Source organism: Bos grunniens, chromosome 4, assembly GCF_055505025.1.
Source record: "Bos grunniens cultivar Pamir isolate PY7600 chromosome 4, Bosgru_T2T1.0, whole genome shotgun sequence".
Taxonomy (NCBI): domain Eukaryota; kingdom Metazoa; phylum Chordata; class Mammalia; order Artiodactyla; family Bovidae; genus Bos; species Bos grunniens.
This window is the reverse complement of record NC_141168.1, coordinates 38,156,534-38,171,809: the sequence shown is the minus strand read 5'-3', so window position 1 is coordinate 38,171,809 and position 15,276 is coordinate 38,156,534. Positions and strand designations below refer to the sequence as shown.

The 15,276-nt window shown below is 39.5% G+C and overlaps 1 protein-coding gene across 2 annotated transcripts in view; it reads left to right on the top strand.

The window, feature by feature from the left end:
- VPS41 (VPS41 subunit of HOPS complex) overlaps positions 1–15,276 on the top strand; it is a 191,855-nt gene that overhangs the window by 115,007 nt on the left and 61,572 nt on the right. For both annotated transcript variants that reach the window (XM_086395970.1, XM_086395968.1), the window contains 3 exons: positions 3,953–4,072; positions 5,303–5,449; positions 11,669–11,735. In XM_086395970.1, coding sequence (XP_086252096.1) covers positions 3,953–4,072; positions 5,303–5,449; positions 11,669–11,735 — 334 coding nt within the window. The remainder of the gene's footprint in view (positions 1–3,952; positions 4,073–5,302; positions 5,450–11,668; positions 11,736–15,276) is intronic.

Sequence of the window (15,276 nt, the reverse complement as noted above, 5' to 3'; positions counted from 1 at the left end):
CAGTGAATTTTTTATTTTGTTTTATTTCAGATTTTCCCCTAAATTATCTTGACTGTTAAAAATAGAGGATTGACTTTCATCCCCATATCTATTAATGAAGAATAATTCACGTGTGCTATGTAGAATAATTATTAAAGAGGAATAATACAAAATCACTTGTCCTCTTTCTGGAGTGATCTCTTTGTCTTTCAGGTTTTATATATGGATACACATTCATATTTTATTTAAAAGTCATTGTATTTAATCTGTTTTGCAATCTGCTTAATATGCTCTGAACATCTTTTCCTGTAAATAAGTGTCCATATTTAAAACACACACACATATACACACTCCCCCCCATGTATACACAGACATGTCCCTCCCCCCAATGTCTGACCTTATCATTTTGGTTCATCTTTGTCAATTTTTCTTTCCTTTTTCCTTCACCTGTCAGTTCTGAGACCACTGCTCTACTGTTGGGGGTGTTAATTAAAAAGAAAAAGTTTTAGTATCTAGCAGGGCAGATCACCCCCCACCCCCAAATTGCTTAATTAAAAAAAAATTTTGTTGTTATCACGCATTTTCAAATGAGTCCATTGCATTTTAGAAGCTCTAGAAATAATTCCTTTGGGATTTTCTTGGGGTGTGCATGAAAACCGTATGTTAACTTCACAAGACTTAAGCTCTTCAGTGAGAATTCTGAGTCTTGTCATCCAGGTACACGCTGTATCTTTCCATTTATTTTGCTCTCCTCCTCTGTCCCTCAGTAAAGTATTTTTGTTTTCCGTGTAGCTCGTACACACACATCTGTTTTCGTTCATTATGAACTTTGAGAGCTATGGACTCACCCTTGTTTACAACTTTGATTGCATCTCCTAAAGTTTAGGTTTGTACTATCTGTATTTTCATTTTCCAAGTGCTCTGGCCGCAGTTTGATTTCCTCTTTTACCCAAGGATAGAGAATATTTTATTTTTTTATTTCCATTTTTTTCCTCTTGTTTTGCTCTAATCCTTTGTTATTAATTTCTTGCTTTATTTTCTTGTCACCTGAGAATAAAGAGAATTATTCCCGAAGTTCTCTTCTGCTTTACGTTATATCTCATTCAGGTGGTGGTAGGAGTAGGAGATTTTTTCTTATTCCCTAGATAAGTTTTATTGTTTTCAAATCCTGAATTTTTCCAGTGTTTTCTTCTTTTTTTTTTAATTTAATTTTATTTTTAAACTTTACAATATTGTATTAGTTTTGCCACAGTGTTTTCTTCTTGTGAGCTCATATTTACGAGACGTGGCTATGAAGTTGTCCATAGATTTTGTGAGAACTTGTCCAAATCTTTTACTCTGGACAGTGGTGGGAGAGCTTTTATGTTTTCCATTTTGCTGAATTGGAACATAATTGTCTGTTGGGAAAATGGATACAAAAGAATGCATTGGGTTGGCCAAAAAGTTCATTCGGGCTTCCTGTATGATGTCACAGAAAAATCCAAATGAACTTTTTTGGCCAACCTAGTAATTACCGGCGCAGCAGAGAAGTGCTGCATTTTAAAAAATAAGAGAACAAAAACAAAACTTGTTCTCTGTACTTATTAAGGCAGGTACTGCCCACCTCAGTAATGGGCATAGTTGCCCTCAGGAGGCCCTCTCCAGTCCCAGCCTGCCTGCTTTTTCCTTCCAAGCTGTTTCTCTGAGCAGCGGCCAGCGTGGCAGTTCAGGTGTGCTGTTGCCAGTGCTGATCAAGGACCCTGTGTCCCTGCCTGAGATTTCCCCTGTGGCCCCCTCAGCCCCAGCCCCCACTGCACTGTGGCATCCTGCCGTATACCTGACCGAGGTGGGCTCTTTCTTGTAATGAGTCAGCTTACAGCCTTCACCAGGATCCTCCTTCTGTTATGTTTTACAGAACTTCTAATTTGAAATTGAGGGCTTATTTAATTTTCCTGATCCAGGTGCAGACTTTTGCCCTTTTAATATTCAATTGGCCATTTCTTGGTGGGTATTGGTGAGGGAGACGCCTCGCCCTGCATCTCCATGCCTCTCCCACTGGCCCTCCAGCAGAGCCGCCCTTCCAACAGGTGCTGGTGGAGCTCTCCCTGGCCCTGCCCAGTTTTTTTTTTTTACAGTCCCTGTCACCTGACTGAGGCCACTGACGTGGGGGACGACAGACCTTGTGGTCTTACCAGTTCCTCATGTTGAATACAATTGTCAGTAGCTACCTGTCTTTAGTGGAGCGTGACCTGATGTGTGGTAGGAGCCATACTCTCAAGCTTTCACCTCTGATCCCCAGTTTCAGACCTGTCCCATCACAAAACCCCGCACACACTCAGTGACCGCCTTAGCGCTGTTCTCTGCGGCGTCATGACCCAGGGGAGAGGCTGAGTCACAGCTGGAGGCCGTACCTAAGGGTCGCTAACTGGAAGCAGGCAGTCTTGATGATGGTGAGAATTTCTTAGAACCTGGGCCAGTCAAGATGGCTTTGAAGATCACTGAGCATGTAGAAGAGATCTATCCTGTGTGTATCCGATGGGAACACAGGACCACATGTCTTTAGTAAAGTTCTGCCTCCAGTCTCCAGTAAGGATGTTGTAAGGCTGCCTGCACTTGCATGGATGACAGAGAACTTTAAACATTTCTGGTATTTTTATGAGACTAAACTCAGCTTATTTATGATGATGGCCACTTATTTAATTATAACTCCCCCTCACCTTTTGTGTGTGTGTGTGTGCCCCTCTGGCTACTGAGAAAGATATATAAAAATATTAATAATGTGAATTTACTTTCTGTTACCTTTTTTTCTTCCTTTTTTGGAAGTGGGGTATTATCATTGAAATTGACACTTATAATAGGACTTTTAAAAAGTCCATTAAGGAATGCTTTTAAAAAGATAACTGTGTTTCAGAATTCTATGTCTAACTTACATATTTTAAGTTGTACATTGTATAAATTATATATGTTGTATGTATTGTTATATATTGTATAAAGGTCTTTTCTTACAGGATTTAAATTGGATATAGCAAGAAAAAATTTTTGATTCCTTAATAATGTGTGGTTTCTAAAAGAACTACATCTCTGTGTAGAGGGTTTGACCAGTTATTTTTGGTCATAAAATTTATTCAACATATTTTTTTGATAGGTAGCTACTCTGAAATTCCTGTAGAAGTTAAATTCTAAAGCACATTTCTCTTGTGACATGAATAATTACTCCTCAAGTCATTGTTATTTTTCTTGAGTTAAATGAAAGACAGACCCTTTCTAATCATTGCAGCTGAACCTGTGGCTAATCTTATTTTCAGAGAAAAGTTCTAAAGTCTTGATTTCCCAAATTACTAAATAAATTAATTCTGGTCAATTACTTGAAGAACTTTCTGTGGTAAAAATGTTTTGGCTAAATACTGTACATGCATTCTTTTTTCTCTGACTTTTGGTATTTTGGTGCCATCTTGTGGCTGGACTGTGTAATAACTTCAATACTGAAACATCTTAAACAGTGTCCTCCTGGACAGGATCAGATAGACTGGGAATACTTTCCAAAATGCGAATCATGTACCACTATAAGTCTGTATTTAAAGTATTGAGAGTCATTTGTTTGTTACTTGGATTTGTGGACACAGCGGGAGGAGAGGATGGGACGGATTGAGAAGGTGGTGTCGACATACAGACACTATTACATGTATGATAGCTAGCCAGTGGGGACTTGCTGTGTAGCACAGGAGTCTCAGCCTGGTGCTCTGTGATGAGCTAGAGGGGTGGGGTCGCGGCTGGGCGATGGGAGGCGCATTCAGGAGACAGGGAATATACGTATACGTATGGCTAATTCATGATGTACAGAAGAAAATAGCGCAGCACCGTAAAGCAATTATCCTCCAATTAATTATTTTTTAAATTTGTTTGTTACTTGTTGAATGTCCAGGCAAAAATAATAAGGAATTTACCATATTGCTGTTGGTTTTTAAAATTCTGTTTTTATGATATTTGCCCCTAGTTGCTGCTGTTTGAACGATCTTGGATGAGCAGATGGAAGTCTTCAATTCTGCATGAAGGGGAAGGGAACATAAGGAGTGTGAAGTGGAGGGGCCATCTGATTGCCTGGGCCAATAATATGGTAAAAGTGCATTTCTGTCTCTCTAAGGCTTGTTCAGCGCCAGAAGGATGGCCAGAACCAGAGGGCTGTGACAAAGGGTGGGGATGCCACGCCTCCCACCACCATTTCTGAAAGGTGCTCATGGCTATTGATATCATACCCGGAAGGGTGAAGAAATTAGATTGCTTTTGGCTTTCATCAGAGAGTAATTTCCAACATATCCTGGACTCTATTTTAGAGGAAGAAACCCGAGGCATGGAGAATAGCCAAGAAAATGAAAAGGCATCTTAATAATGGAAGGGCTGCAATGGGAACATGGTTTTGAAAATACCATTTGCCTATTAGCCAAGGGCAAGTGCCAGTCGATATGAAACAAGGGCAGGATATTGCTGATTTCTTTTACTCCCAGAATAATCACTGACCCAAAATAGGCCTGCCTTTGAAAAAGTGGGTCCTAATTTTTGATGCTTCGCTTACCTCAAGTTTAGTCGATATGAGTTAGGGCGAATACAAAGTTTAAAATTACCTTTAGGACATCTAGCATAACTATAGCTTTTGGAATTTTGACGTACAATTTAGCAAGTCTCTGCCATTCCTTTTTTTATTTTGTCATGCTGCAACGTCATATGAGCTCTGTTCCCTGACCAGGTATCGAACCCAAGCCCCTTGCATTTGGAAGTCCCCAGCTATTCCATTTTGCATGGTAGAAACTTCCCGGAAGCTGCTGTACTAGTTGGGACTTTTCCTACGTCTTCTGGGTCACAGTCATGGTCAACAGATGTATGGCCTCTTGGTTTATTTTCATTTAGCTGCTTGCTCAATGTTTCTTGATTTCAGTACTTTAAAATGTCAGGTGTAGTTTTCTTTACTTAGTGGGTTTTCAGATTCAAAGCTTTTCTGAAAAGCAAATCCCATCCTTGAGGTGTAACAATACATATGTAAATGTTTCTTGTCTGTCATTTTGGAAATGTAGTTGCTGATTCCTGTGCATTTACCATTTGTGTTGCTTGTGCCATCTGCTCATAAAATCTCCTTTGCCTGAAAAGAAGGATGGAGGTTTCCTTTTGTTCTGGGTTTTCACGGGATTCGTGTGGAGTCGGAACGTTTCTGTGGTTCCCAGTGGGACCCAATAAACACTGTCAATACTTGGCAGTGCTCGTTATCACTGGTGTATAGCAGTGGCCATTATTAAATTTCCTTTCACTTTCCTTCTCTCGAGTGCAGGATGCTTAATGCTACTTTATTTTCCAGGGCGTGAAGATTTTTGACATCACCTCAAAGCAGAGAATCACGAACGTGCCCCGGGATGATATAAGTCTTCGCCCAGATATGTATCCCTGTAGCCTCTGCTGGAAGGACAATGTGACGCTGATCATTGGCTGGGGGACATCTGTCAAGGTGAGTTTACTTGTCTTTCTCATCAGTCCATGTTATAGAGCTACTGATGATGGTCCAAAGGAATGAGTTCCTTTGTGTGTGTGTGTGTACCATTTCTGAAGTCCTTATTAAATCTGTTATGGCATTGCCTGTGTTCTCTGTTCTGGTCCCTTGGCCCTGAGGCATGTGGGATCTTAGTTCCCTGACCAGAGATCAGACCCGCACCCCTTGCATTGGAAGGCCAAGTCCCAACCACTGGACCTCCATGGAAGTCCAAGAATATGAGTTCTTGAATGGCTTCTCAGAGCCAAAATATTTTCACCTGCATATTATGGTCATGGGATAAGTGTGAGTTTTCAGATCTGTCCTTTCTCATGACCTTATCCATGTTCAGAACGGTGTAACCTTTCTGATCTTTTTTTAATTTCCTGTAACCCAGTAGGCCTTAGCTGTTTATGGAATATGCATTGTGTTACTGGTTCACTTGGGTCCCTTTCTTTGTTTCCTTCCATTTCCCTTAGCTTTGATCCTGAGCTGCTTCAGTAGAACTGATGGTGGGAAAAGAAGGTTGAAATGAAATCATCCTGCTTGCTTGCTAGTAGTTTGGTGGAGTAAAGGCCCAGGCTTATTATGGACGATACAACTTGGGGCTGTTTTGTCACATATATAGCCTGCCTTTTATATGCCTAGGTAGATGAAGCTGTTCTGCAGAACGAGGCCCAAAGTCCATTCACCCTTATTTCGTACCTAGTAGCACTTGTCTCATATTAGGTATTTCAGAGCAAAAGTTGTTTGTTTCCCTTTAAAAATATATACCTTCATCTAAATAAAGTAAAACTTAGCTGAGATAAAGGTGTTGTAAGAAGATATCCCAGCAGTAGTCTAATGGAAGGGCTCAGGCTGTAGAGTCACACGGACCTGAAATCCATTCCAGTTTTCCCACTGAACTTCCTGTGTGACCCTCTCTAAGCCTCACTCTCCTCATCTGCAAAATGGGAGTGCTGATAGTTCTCACATCACACATTTTGGGGCAGTTTAATGAAGAACTTAGTGTAGGATCTGGCATACCGTGTGCAGGAAATATAAGCTGTCATAGTTACGTCAGAAAATTCCAGAAAGGTCATGAAAGAGACATGGCTGTTGAAAATCCCTCTGTGAAAAAGAAAACATAAAAATTATTAATGTGGCGATTGTTACCATCAAAATAAGCATTATTAGTTTAAGGTAGATCTAGTTATGATTCAGGTTCTCTTTTTTAGTAGAACATGTGGTAATTGTTTCCATGTGTTAAATGAACACAACAGTCACGTTTAAGGTAATAGGAAGGAGGTTGTACCTCAAAGTCAAGGACAAAAGAGGGCTTCTCAGTCTCCCTATCCCAGTACTGATCCAGTAAACTGATGTTCTGGATAGTTTTTAAGTATCTTAAATAGACCAAGTGGCTTTTCCCCTTGTTTTAAAGTTGGGACTTCCTTTTCTTTTCTTTTTTGGTGAAAGGAAAGGGAAACTAGCCTATTGGGACATGAAAGAAATTCAATGATTGCTTCTGGAAATGCTTCCTCCACTAGGTGAATTATGGTCCCCAAGATAGCAATCTTGATTCCCACCACCTATAAATGTTTCTTTATGCGGTAAAGAGCCGAGCAAAAAGATACGACTAACTAAGCCTCTATAGATGGGGAGATTATCCTGCATTGTCTGTTGTTGTTATTCAGTCACCGAGTTGTGTCTGACTTTTTGCATCTGCATGAACTGCAGCACCCTAAGCTCCTCTGTCCTTCACTCTCTCCCGGAGTTTGCTGAAATCATGTCCATTGAGTCAGTGATGCCATCCAACCATCTCATCCTCTGTCACTCCCTTCTCCTTTTGCCTTCAATCTTTTCCGGCATGAAAGATTTTTCCAATGTTTTTCCAATTTTTCCAAGATTTTTCAGCTCTTCGCATCAGGTGGCCAAAGTGTTGCAGTTTCACCTTCAGCATCAGTCCTTCCAAGGAATATTCAGGACTGATTTCCTTTAGGAATGACTGGTTTGATCTCCATGCAGTCCAAGGGACTCTCAAGAGTCTTCTCCAACACCAAAGTTCAAAAGCATCAATTGTTCAGTGCTCAGCTTTCTTTATGGTCCAACTCTCACATCCATACATGACTACTAAAAAAGCCAGAGCTTTGACTACACGGACCTTTGTTGGCAAAGTAATGTCTCTGCTTTTTAATATGCTGTCTGGGTTGTTCATAGCTTTTCTTCCAAGGAGCAAGCATCTTTTAATTTCATGGCTGCAGTCACCATCTGCTGTGATTTTGGAGCCCAAGAAAATAAAGTCTGTCACTGTTTCCATTGTTTCCCCATCTGTTTGCTATGAAGTGATGGGACTGGATGCCATGGATCTTTGTTTAATGAATGATGAGTTTTAAGCCATCTTTTTCACTCTCCTCTTTCACTTTCATCAAGAGGCTCTTTCTTCACTTTCTGCCGTTAGAATGGTACCATGTATATCTGAAGTTGTTGTTATATCTTCTGGCAGTCTTGATTCCAATTTGTGATTCATCCAGCCCAGCATTTTGCATGATGTACTGTGCATATAAGTTAAATAAGCAAGGTGACAGTATACAGCTTTAACCTATTCCTTTCCCAATTTTGAAACAGTCTGTTGTTCCATGCCTGGTTCTAACTGTTGCTTCTTGACCTGCATTCAGGTTTTTCAGGAGACAGGTATGGTGGTTTGATATTCCCATTTCTTTAAGAATTTTCTGCAGTTTGTTGTGATCCACATAGTGGATCACAAAAAGACTTCAACATAGTCAATGAAGCAGAAGTAGATGTGTTTCTTTTTGGAGAGAGGGGAGTTCCATTTGCTTTTTCTGTGATTTAGTGAATGTTGGCAATTTGATCTCTCGTTCCTCTGCCTTTTCTAAATCCAGCTTGTGCATCTGAAAGTTCTTGGTTTATGTACTGTTGAAGCCTAGCATGTGAATAATGCAATTGGGTGGTGGTTTGAACATTTTTTGGCGTTGCCCTTCTTTGGGATTCGGATGAAAACTAACCTTTTCCAGTCCTGTGGCCATTGCTGAGTTTTGCAAATTTGCTGACATATTGAGTGCAGCACTTTAACAGCATCATCTTTCAGGATTTGAAATAGCTCAGCTGAAGCTATCTTTGTTTATAGTAATGCTTCCTAAGGCCTGGTTGACTTCACACTCCAGGATATATGGTTTTAGTTGAGTGGCCACACCATTGTGGTTATCTGGGTCATTAAGACCTTTTTTGCATAGTTCTTCTGTATATTCTTGCCACCTGTTCTTAAAATCTTCTGCTTCTATCATGTCCATACTGTTTCTGTCCTTTATTGTGCCCATCTTTGCATGAAACGGTCTCTTGGTATCTCTTATTTTCTTGAAGAGGTCTCTAGTCTTTCCCATTCTATTGTTTTTCTCTATTTTTTTGTATTGTTCACTTAACAAGGCTTTCTTATCTCTCCCTGCTATTCTCTAGAACTCTGTATTCAGTTGGATATATCTTTGCCTTTTCTTCTTTTCTTTTCTCTTCTTTTCTCGGCTATGTGTAAGGCCTCCTCAGACAACCACTTTGCCTTCTTGCATTTCTTTTTCTTGGGGATGGTTTTGGTCACCACCACAAGCCTCCATCTATAGTTCTTCAGGCACTTTGTGTACTAGAGCTAATCCCTTGAATCTATTTATCACATCCACTATATAATCATAAGGGGTTTGATTTAGGTCATACCTGAATGGTCTACTTTCTTCAATTTAAGTCTGAATTTTGCAGTAAGAGGTCATGATCTGAACCAGTCAGATCCAGGTCTTGTTTTTTTTTTGACTGCAGAAATGTACATTGATCTATCAATTCTACCTCTAGGAATTTATCCTAATGAAACAGAAGTCCAAAAGTTGTATATAGGAGCATGTTGATGCATTATTGCTGGCATCAGAAAGCGATAGGAAGCAAAAAACTACTGTCTAAAATAGGATTGACTAAATTACAGTTCATTCATGTAATGAAATACTATAAAGATATTGAAGAATCATGTAAGGATATTTAAATAGCACATTAAACTATTTGCAGTAATTTTAGGTTAAGAAAAGTAGCTTCTCCAAAAGTGTGAATTGTTAATCGTGTTCAGTTTGTTCTGGGACAATGTATGATTTGTTTTTTCCCCTTTGGATTTTCTGTATTTTAGAAATTTTCATGTTGTAGGTACACTTAGGGATACAGCTATAAAATAATGCAATAAATGTTGTCTAAAAGAAGTTTGTATAGGATCAGTACTTATGACTCAGTCTTTTTTTTTTAATTGAACTGTACTTGATTTACAATGTTGTGTTAATTTCTGCTGTACAGTAGAGTGAGTTAGTTACACACATGTATATATCTACACATATTCTTTTTCATATTCTTTTCTACTATCATTTATCGTAGGTCATTGAGCATAGTTCCCTGTGCTATACAGTAGGTCCTTGTTGTTTATTCATTCTATATGTAATAGTTCGCATCTCCTAACCCCAGACTTCCTATCCTTCCTTCTACTTGTCCCCTCCCCTTTGGCACCAAGTATGATGATCTCTAGGTCCATCCATGTTGTTGCAAGTGGCATTGTTTCATGCTTTTTTAGGGCTGAGTAATATTCTATTGTTTATATGTACCACATCTTCTGTATCCATTCATCTGTTGATGGACGTTTGAGGCTCAGTCTTAAACTGGATGGCTGAACTATGTAAATTTTTCTCAGTTCTTATTACAAAATAGAGTACATCTCCTTTAGAAAACACAGCAAAAAATAATCATAAAATATCCATAGTCTTATTATTATCCTAAAACATCCACAGTTAACACACATATGTGTTATGGTCTGTGTGTGTGTGTGTAGATATATATACACACACACACACACACATATATATATATATATAAAATAAATATATAAAATTTCTATTCAAACTGTATACATATAATTTAAGATATGAGTTGGAAGACTTTCTGTAAAAGGCTGGTGGTAAAGATTTTAAACTTTAAGTGAAGTAAGTGAAAGTTACTGAGTCATGTCTGACTCTCTGCAACCTCAGAATTCTTCAGGCCAGAATACTGGAGTGGGTAGCCTTTCTCTTCTCCAGGGGATCTTCCTGACCCAGGGATTGAACCCAGGTCTCCCACATTGCAGGCAGATTCTTTACCAGCTGAACCATAAGGGAAGCCCAAGAATACTGGAGTGGGTAGCCTATCCCTTCTCCAGCAGATCTTCCAGACCTAGGGTTTCCTGCATTGCAGGCAAATTCTTTACCAGCTGAGCTACCAGGGAAGCCCTTTGCCTGCTACATATTGTTTCTGCCAAGCAATTTCCTTTTTATTTGTTTTTCCTTCCCAGTCTCCCTCCTCTCCTTTTCACTTTTTCAAACCTTCAAAAAAGTAAAGATTATTTTCAGCTTACAAGTTGTAAAAAAAATAGACCAGAGGCTAGGCTGTAGTTACCATCTCTGATTTAAATTATGTAATACATTTATTTTAATGAGCTTGAGACAAAAAGAAGAGCATGTGACACTTTTGCAAAGTAGTATTTAGCAACAGTGAAATAAATTACTAAAATGTAATCAGAAATACTAGACCTATGTGGGCATTGCCCAGACTAGCTAGCCATTGGGCATTTGGGGCTCTATGCTTTTGCTGGAGTTTTATTTGGATGATGATTGAAGGAGTCTGTCAATAGAGTTGCAGAAAATGGGTCATTGGAAACGTCTTAAAACTATATTCACTTCCTTCTTTTCTTTGTTCCTGAATAAAACTTTATTGGAGAATAATATGTCTGGGACCTGGCAGCATGAGAGTAGGGCTCCTCAGGTGACTCAGTAGTAAAGAATCTGCTTGCCAGTGCAGAAGAAATGTGAGTTCGATCCCTGGGCTTGGAAGATCCCCTGGAGTAGGAAATGGGAACCTGGTCTAGTATTCTTGCCTGGAGAATTCCATGGACAATGGAGCCTGGGGGCTACAGTCCATGAGGTCACAAAGAGTAGGACATACCTGAGCAACTGAGCACACCATGTTGGAGGATATAAGTAAAGTTTGCTGTATGTCACTGAAATTAATTTCTATCACTTAAGTCATAGGGTAGGATGTGTGCATCCTGTCTTCAGTGCTACATGGCTAGTTTAGGAAAGTACTATATAGTGAATGAGATGTGATGAAGAGTTTTCTATCACATGAATAAAAATGACCTTTGGCTTTCCTTTCTAGATATGCTCCGTGAAGGAACGGCACGCCAATGAAATGAGGGACTTGCCAAGTCGATATGTTGAAATAGGTATGCCTTCTGTGGTGTAAACCTTCAAAAGAGAATCCATGTTATGAGGGGAGTACCTAAGGCCATGTTCTTCAGGGCTCACCATTGGCACCTTGATGAAATAAATCAAGAAGCTTTTGAGTTTCGAAACTTGGCTGTAGAGACCTTTTGTCCTAACTCTATTTCAAGTTTTTAACAATAATTTTGTAGTTGGCTTTGACGTTAAATAAACATGGGTTTGGGGTTCTGGTTCTATTATTTAAACTACCTACACTTTGGACAGATGTCCACGTGCCTCAATAGTCTCATCTATGAAATGCGGAAAAGAATATGCATCCCATAGGTTGTTTGTGAAGATTCCAAGAGTCTGTGCACAGCTCATAACACAGGACTGACACTTGGTCCTGATTCCTTATGCCTTCTAAATATTTACTTTCTTCATCACTGGTCTGGTCCAAGCTGCCATGGTCTTTTGTCTGGATCACTGCAGCAGACCCTTAACTGGTTCATCTCTTTCCACCATGAATTACTGTGCGCTAGTCCCCCCACTGCAGTCAAAATACAGATCAGACAGTGTCACCACTCTTCAGTACCCTCCCAGTGTTCTTAGATAAAGGTGAGACTCCTTAAGTCGACCATGGGGATCTGCACTGGCACTCACTTGCCTTCCTAACTTCAGCTCACAACAAGCGTCTCTTTGGTCTCTGTGTTCCAGCCACACTGGCTTTCTTCCACCCACCCATGCTGCTTCTGTGCTTCTTCCCATCTCTCTAGAATGTTTGTCTTGCCTCCTTTTGCTTATGGATCCCTTATCACCTTTAATTAAACCTCAGCTCAAATGTTGCTTTCCTGGGCAAGCCCACTGGCCATCCCTCAGCAGGTCACATCCCCCTGGGATGGACATGTAGCATTTCCCTTTCTGGATGTTGTTTGAGTTGCAGTGATCATGTGATTATGTGGTGCATTTCTGTCTCTTCCATCAGACTGTAACCTCCTGTTTTTGCTTAGTGTTTGTTTCTCAGGGATCTGGCACCATGCATGACACATGGTAGGTAGAAAGCAATATTAGGTTGGATAAATCAGACTCTGGGAAACAAGTATTCAGGAAAAGTATGCCAAGGGGGCTATGCTGCTACTTATATAAGTTTTATGACCTAGTGCCAAAGTTATTCATACAGAAAAAGTGAAAACTGACTGATATTTGTCAATTAAACAAATAGAATAAAAACTCTTATTGTATTATTTAGTACAGAACAACAGAAGACAGTTTTGTGGCAAAAAAAAAAAAGGTTTGCCATGTTATGTGTCAAGTAAATAGTTTGTTTACCCATTTGGATGGGAGAGGAGGAATATACATTTGATGGGTTGTCATAAACAGGGAGAAGCTGAGCTAAATCATTTGCACAAGACTGTATTTCTACAAACAAAGATATTCCCACCTGGCTAATATGTAACATTTAAATATTTTATACTTGAAGTCATAGATTGATGGTAGGGTTTTGATCATTGTAGTTGTTGTTTGCCTTAGAAGGATAAATGAATATATAAATTCACAGTTTGGATTGCTTGGGGTATGGACAGTATAGGTGTATGCAGAATATAATGGTACTGAGAAAAACTGAGTAACCTGATAAAAAGGCAGAACTAGAAGATAAAGATAGTTATTTCAGTCTTTCTCCTGTTCTGTCTCTCCTGTGCCCACCAGTGAAAAACCTGAAAGTCTCAATGCTGTGTCCCGAGAGATAAGTATTAGAATATTTTAAATGCAGGTAGATAGAAAAGGGCAATAACTGTGGGAATTTTAGGATGTAAAGATTGCCTGGAAGGCATGAAAATGTAGCAGTGCCATCTTTTCTCCTTACTTGGTGTTATTGCTCAAGCACTAGGTATGGGGTATTGTGCTATGTACTATCTGCTTTAGTCCACTTTACCACCACAGCAGCCCTTTGAAGGTCAGGTAGTAGTCGTCTTATTCTATAGATGAAAAAAACTGAGGCTCATGGTGGTAAATAACTCATCCAAGATCTTATTGCCGTGCCATTAAAATGGATAGACTCTAACCCCATAGAATGACCAAGCAAGGAGGCCAGGCAGTTTGCCGAATTCCTGTCTGATCTTGATAAGTACTTTAATGTCCCTGAGCTAGACTTCCTTCACTTGCAAAATGGAGATTAGGGACTTCCATAGTGGCCCAGACTTCCACTGCAGGGGGCACAGGTTCTGTCCATGGTCTGGAAAATAGATCCCATGTGCCTCATGGTGTGGCCAAAAGAAATTTTTTTTTAGTAAAAAAAAAAATAAAAAGAAATAAAATGGAGATGATGAGACCTACCATTCCAGATGGCTGGGAGAATTAGGTGTGATGTAAGGAAAGTCTGCAACACACTCCGTGGCATACAGTAGATGCTCACTGAACCACAGTGGTTATCATCACTGTGCAGACTTTCATCCCAGCTCCTCAACTGCTAATAGCTACAGCCCTGGGATCACATTATTAAAGTGTAGTTCATCTGTACTACAATTTCCGTGAAATAGACCGTCTGTGGGTACCAACAATATCACATTACAGACATTTTACTACTATGGTTAGTGGTTAAGTACCATTTTTTTCCCCTCTTGAGAGCAGACCTTTAAGAATATAAACCATTTCCACAGCAGGAGGCAAAGTGGTTTGGATAAGAGTCCTTGACTAGGATAAAGGAAAAGAGAAATATTAGTGGGTTTGGATTACAATTTGCTTTAGCCCTAGACATTATAAGCCACTGTTCTTTACTAAATGAGGTGAAAATGGCATTGAGATGGAAGAAATGTCTGTGGCTGTACATTCCTTAGAAGCCAGATGTTTATAGCGCTTCCTTACAAGGCAGAATCTCAAAAACAATGTAGAAGTTATTCCTCTCAATAAGATATTAATGTATTCTTGTAAGCGAAAGACAATATTGATAGTAAATATGAAGCTTACTGGCCAGTCTTGAACCCATGAAGACATAAGATTACTTAAGACTTTTTAGATGTCATTTATTCTTCCATATTACATTGTTAAAAATAAAATATGTTGTGGTCCATGACTGCTTTACTTATTTTAACTTAACTTGGTTGTCTTGTCATGGGACTCCCTAACCCTCTGGTACTTTTCATAATAAAATGTTGGGGGAAAATATTCAGTACAGAAGAATTAGTAGATTATAATCAAACTGAATTCTAACAGAGCAGAAAACCATACTGGGCTAGATACTTAAGCACAAACACCCTGAACTGTCCTGATTCTCATTGAGATTTAGACACAGAGATGAAACTTTTCACCAAAGTCATCCTTGGTCCTAATGGAATGATAATTTGGAGCTGATGTTATGTTTTTGGGAAATGGATCCAATATTGATGTGTCATTTGGGGGGCATCTCCTGTCAGGGGCAGATAATTTACATGCAAGGAATTAACGATTAACTCCCTAGTCTTGATCTCGTGTGGAAATTTGTTTCAAAAAAATAATAAGGGAAAATCTATATGGGAAGCTATGTAGAATGAGAGGAGCCAGGAAGATAGGGAGGAGAAAAGCAAGGGA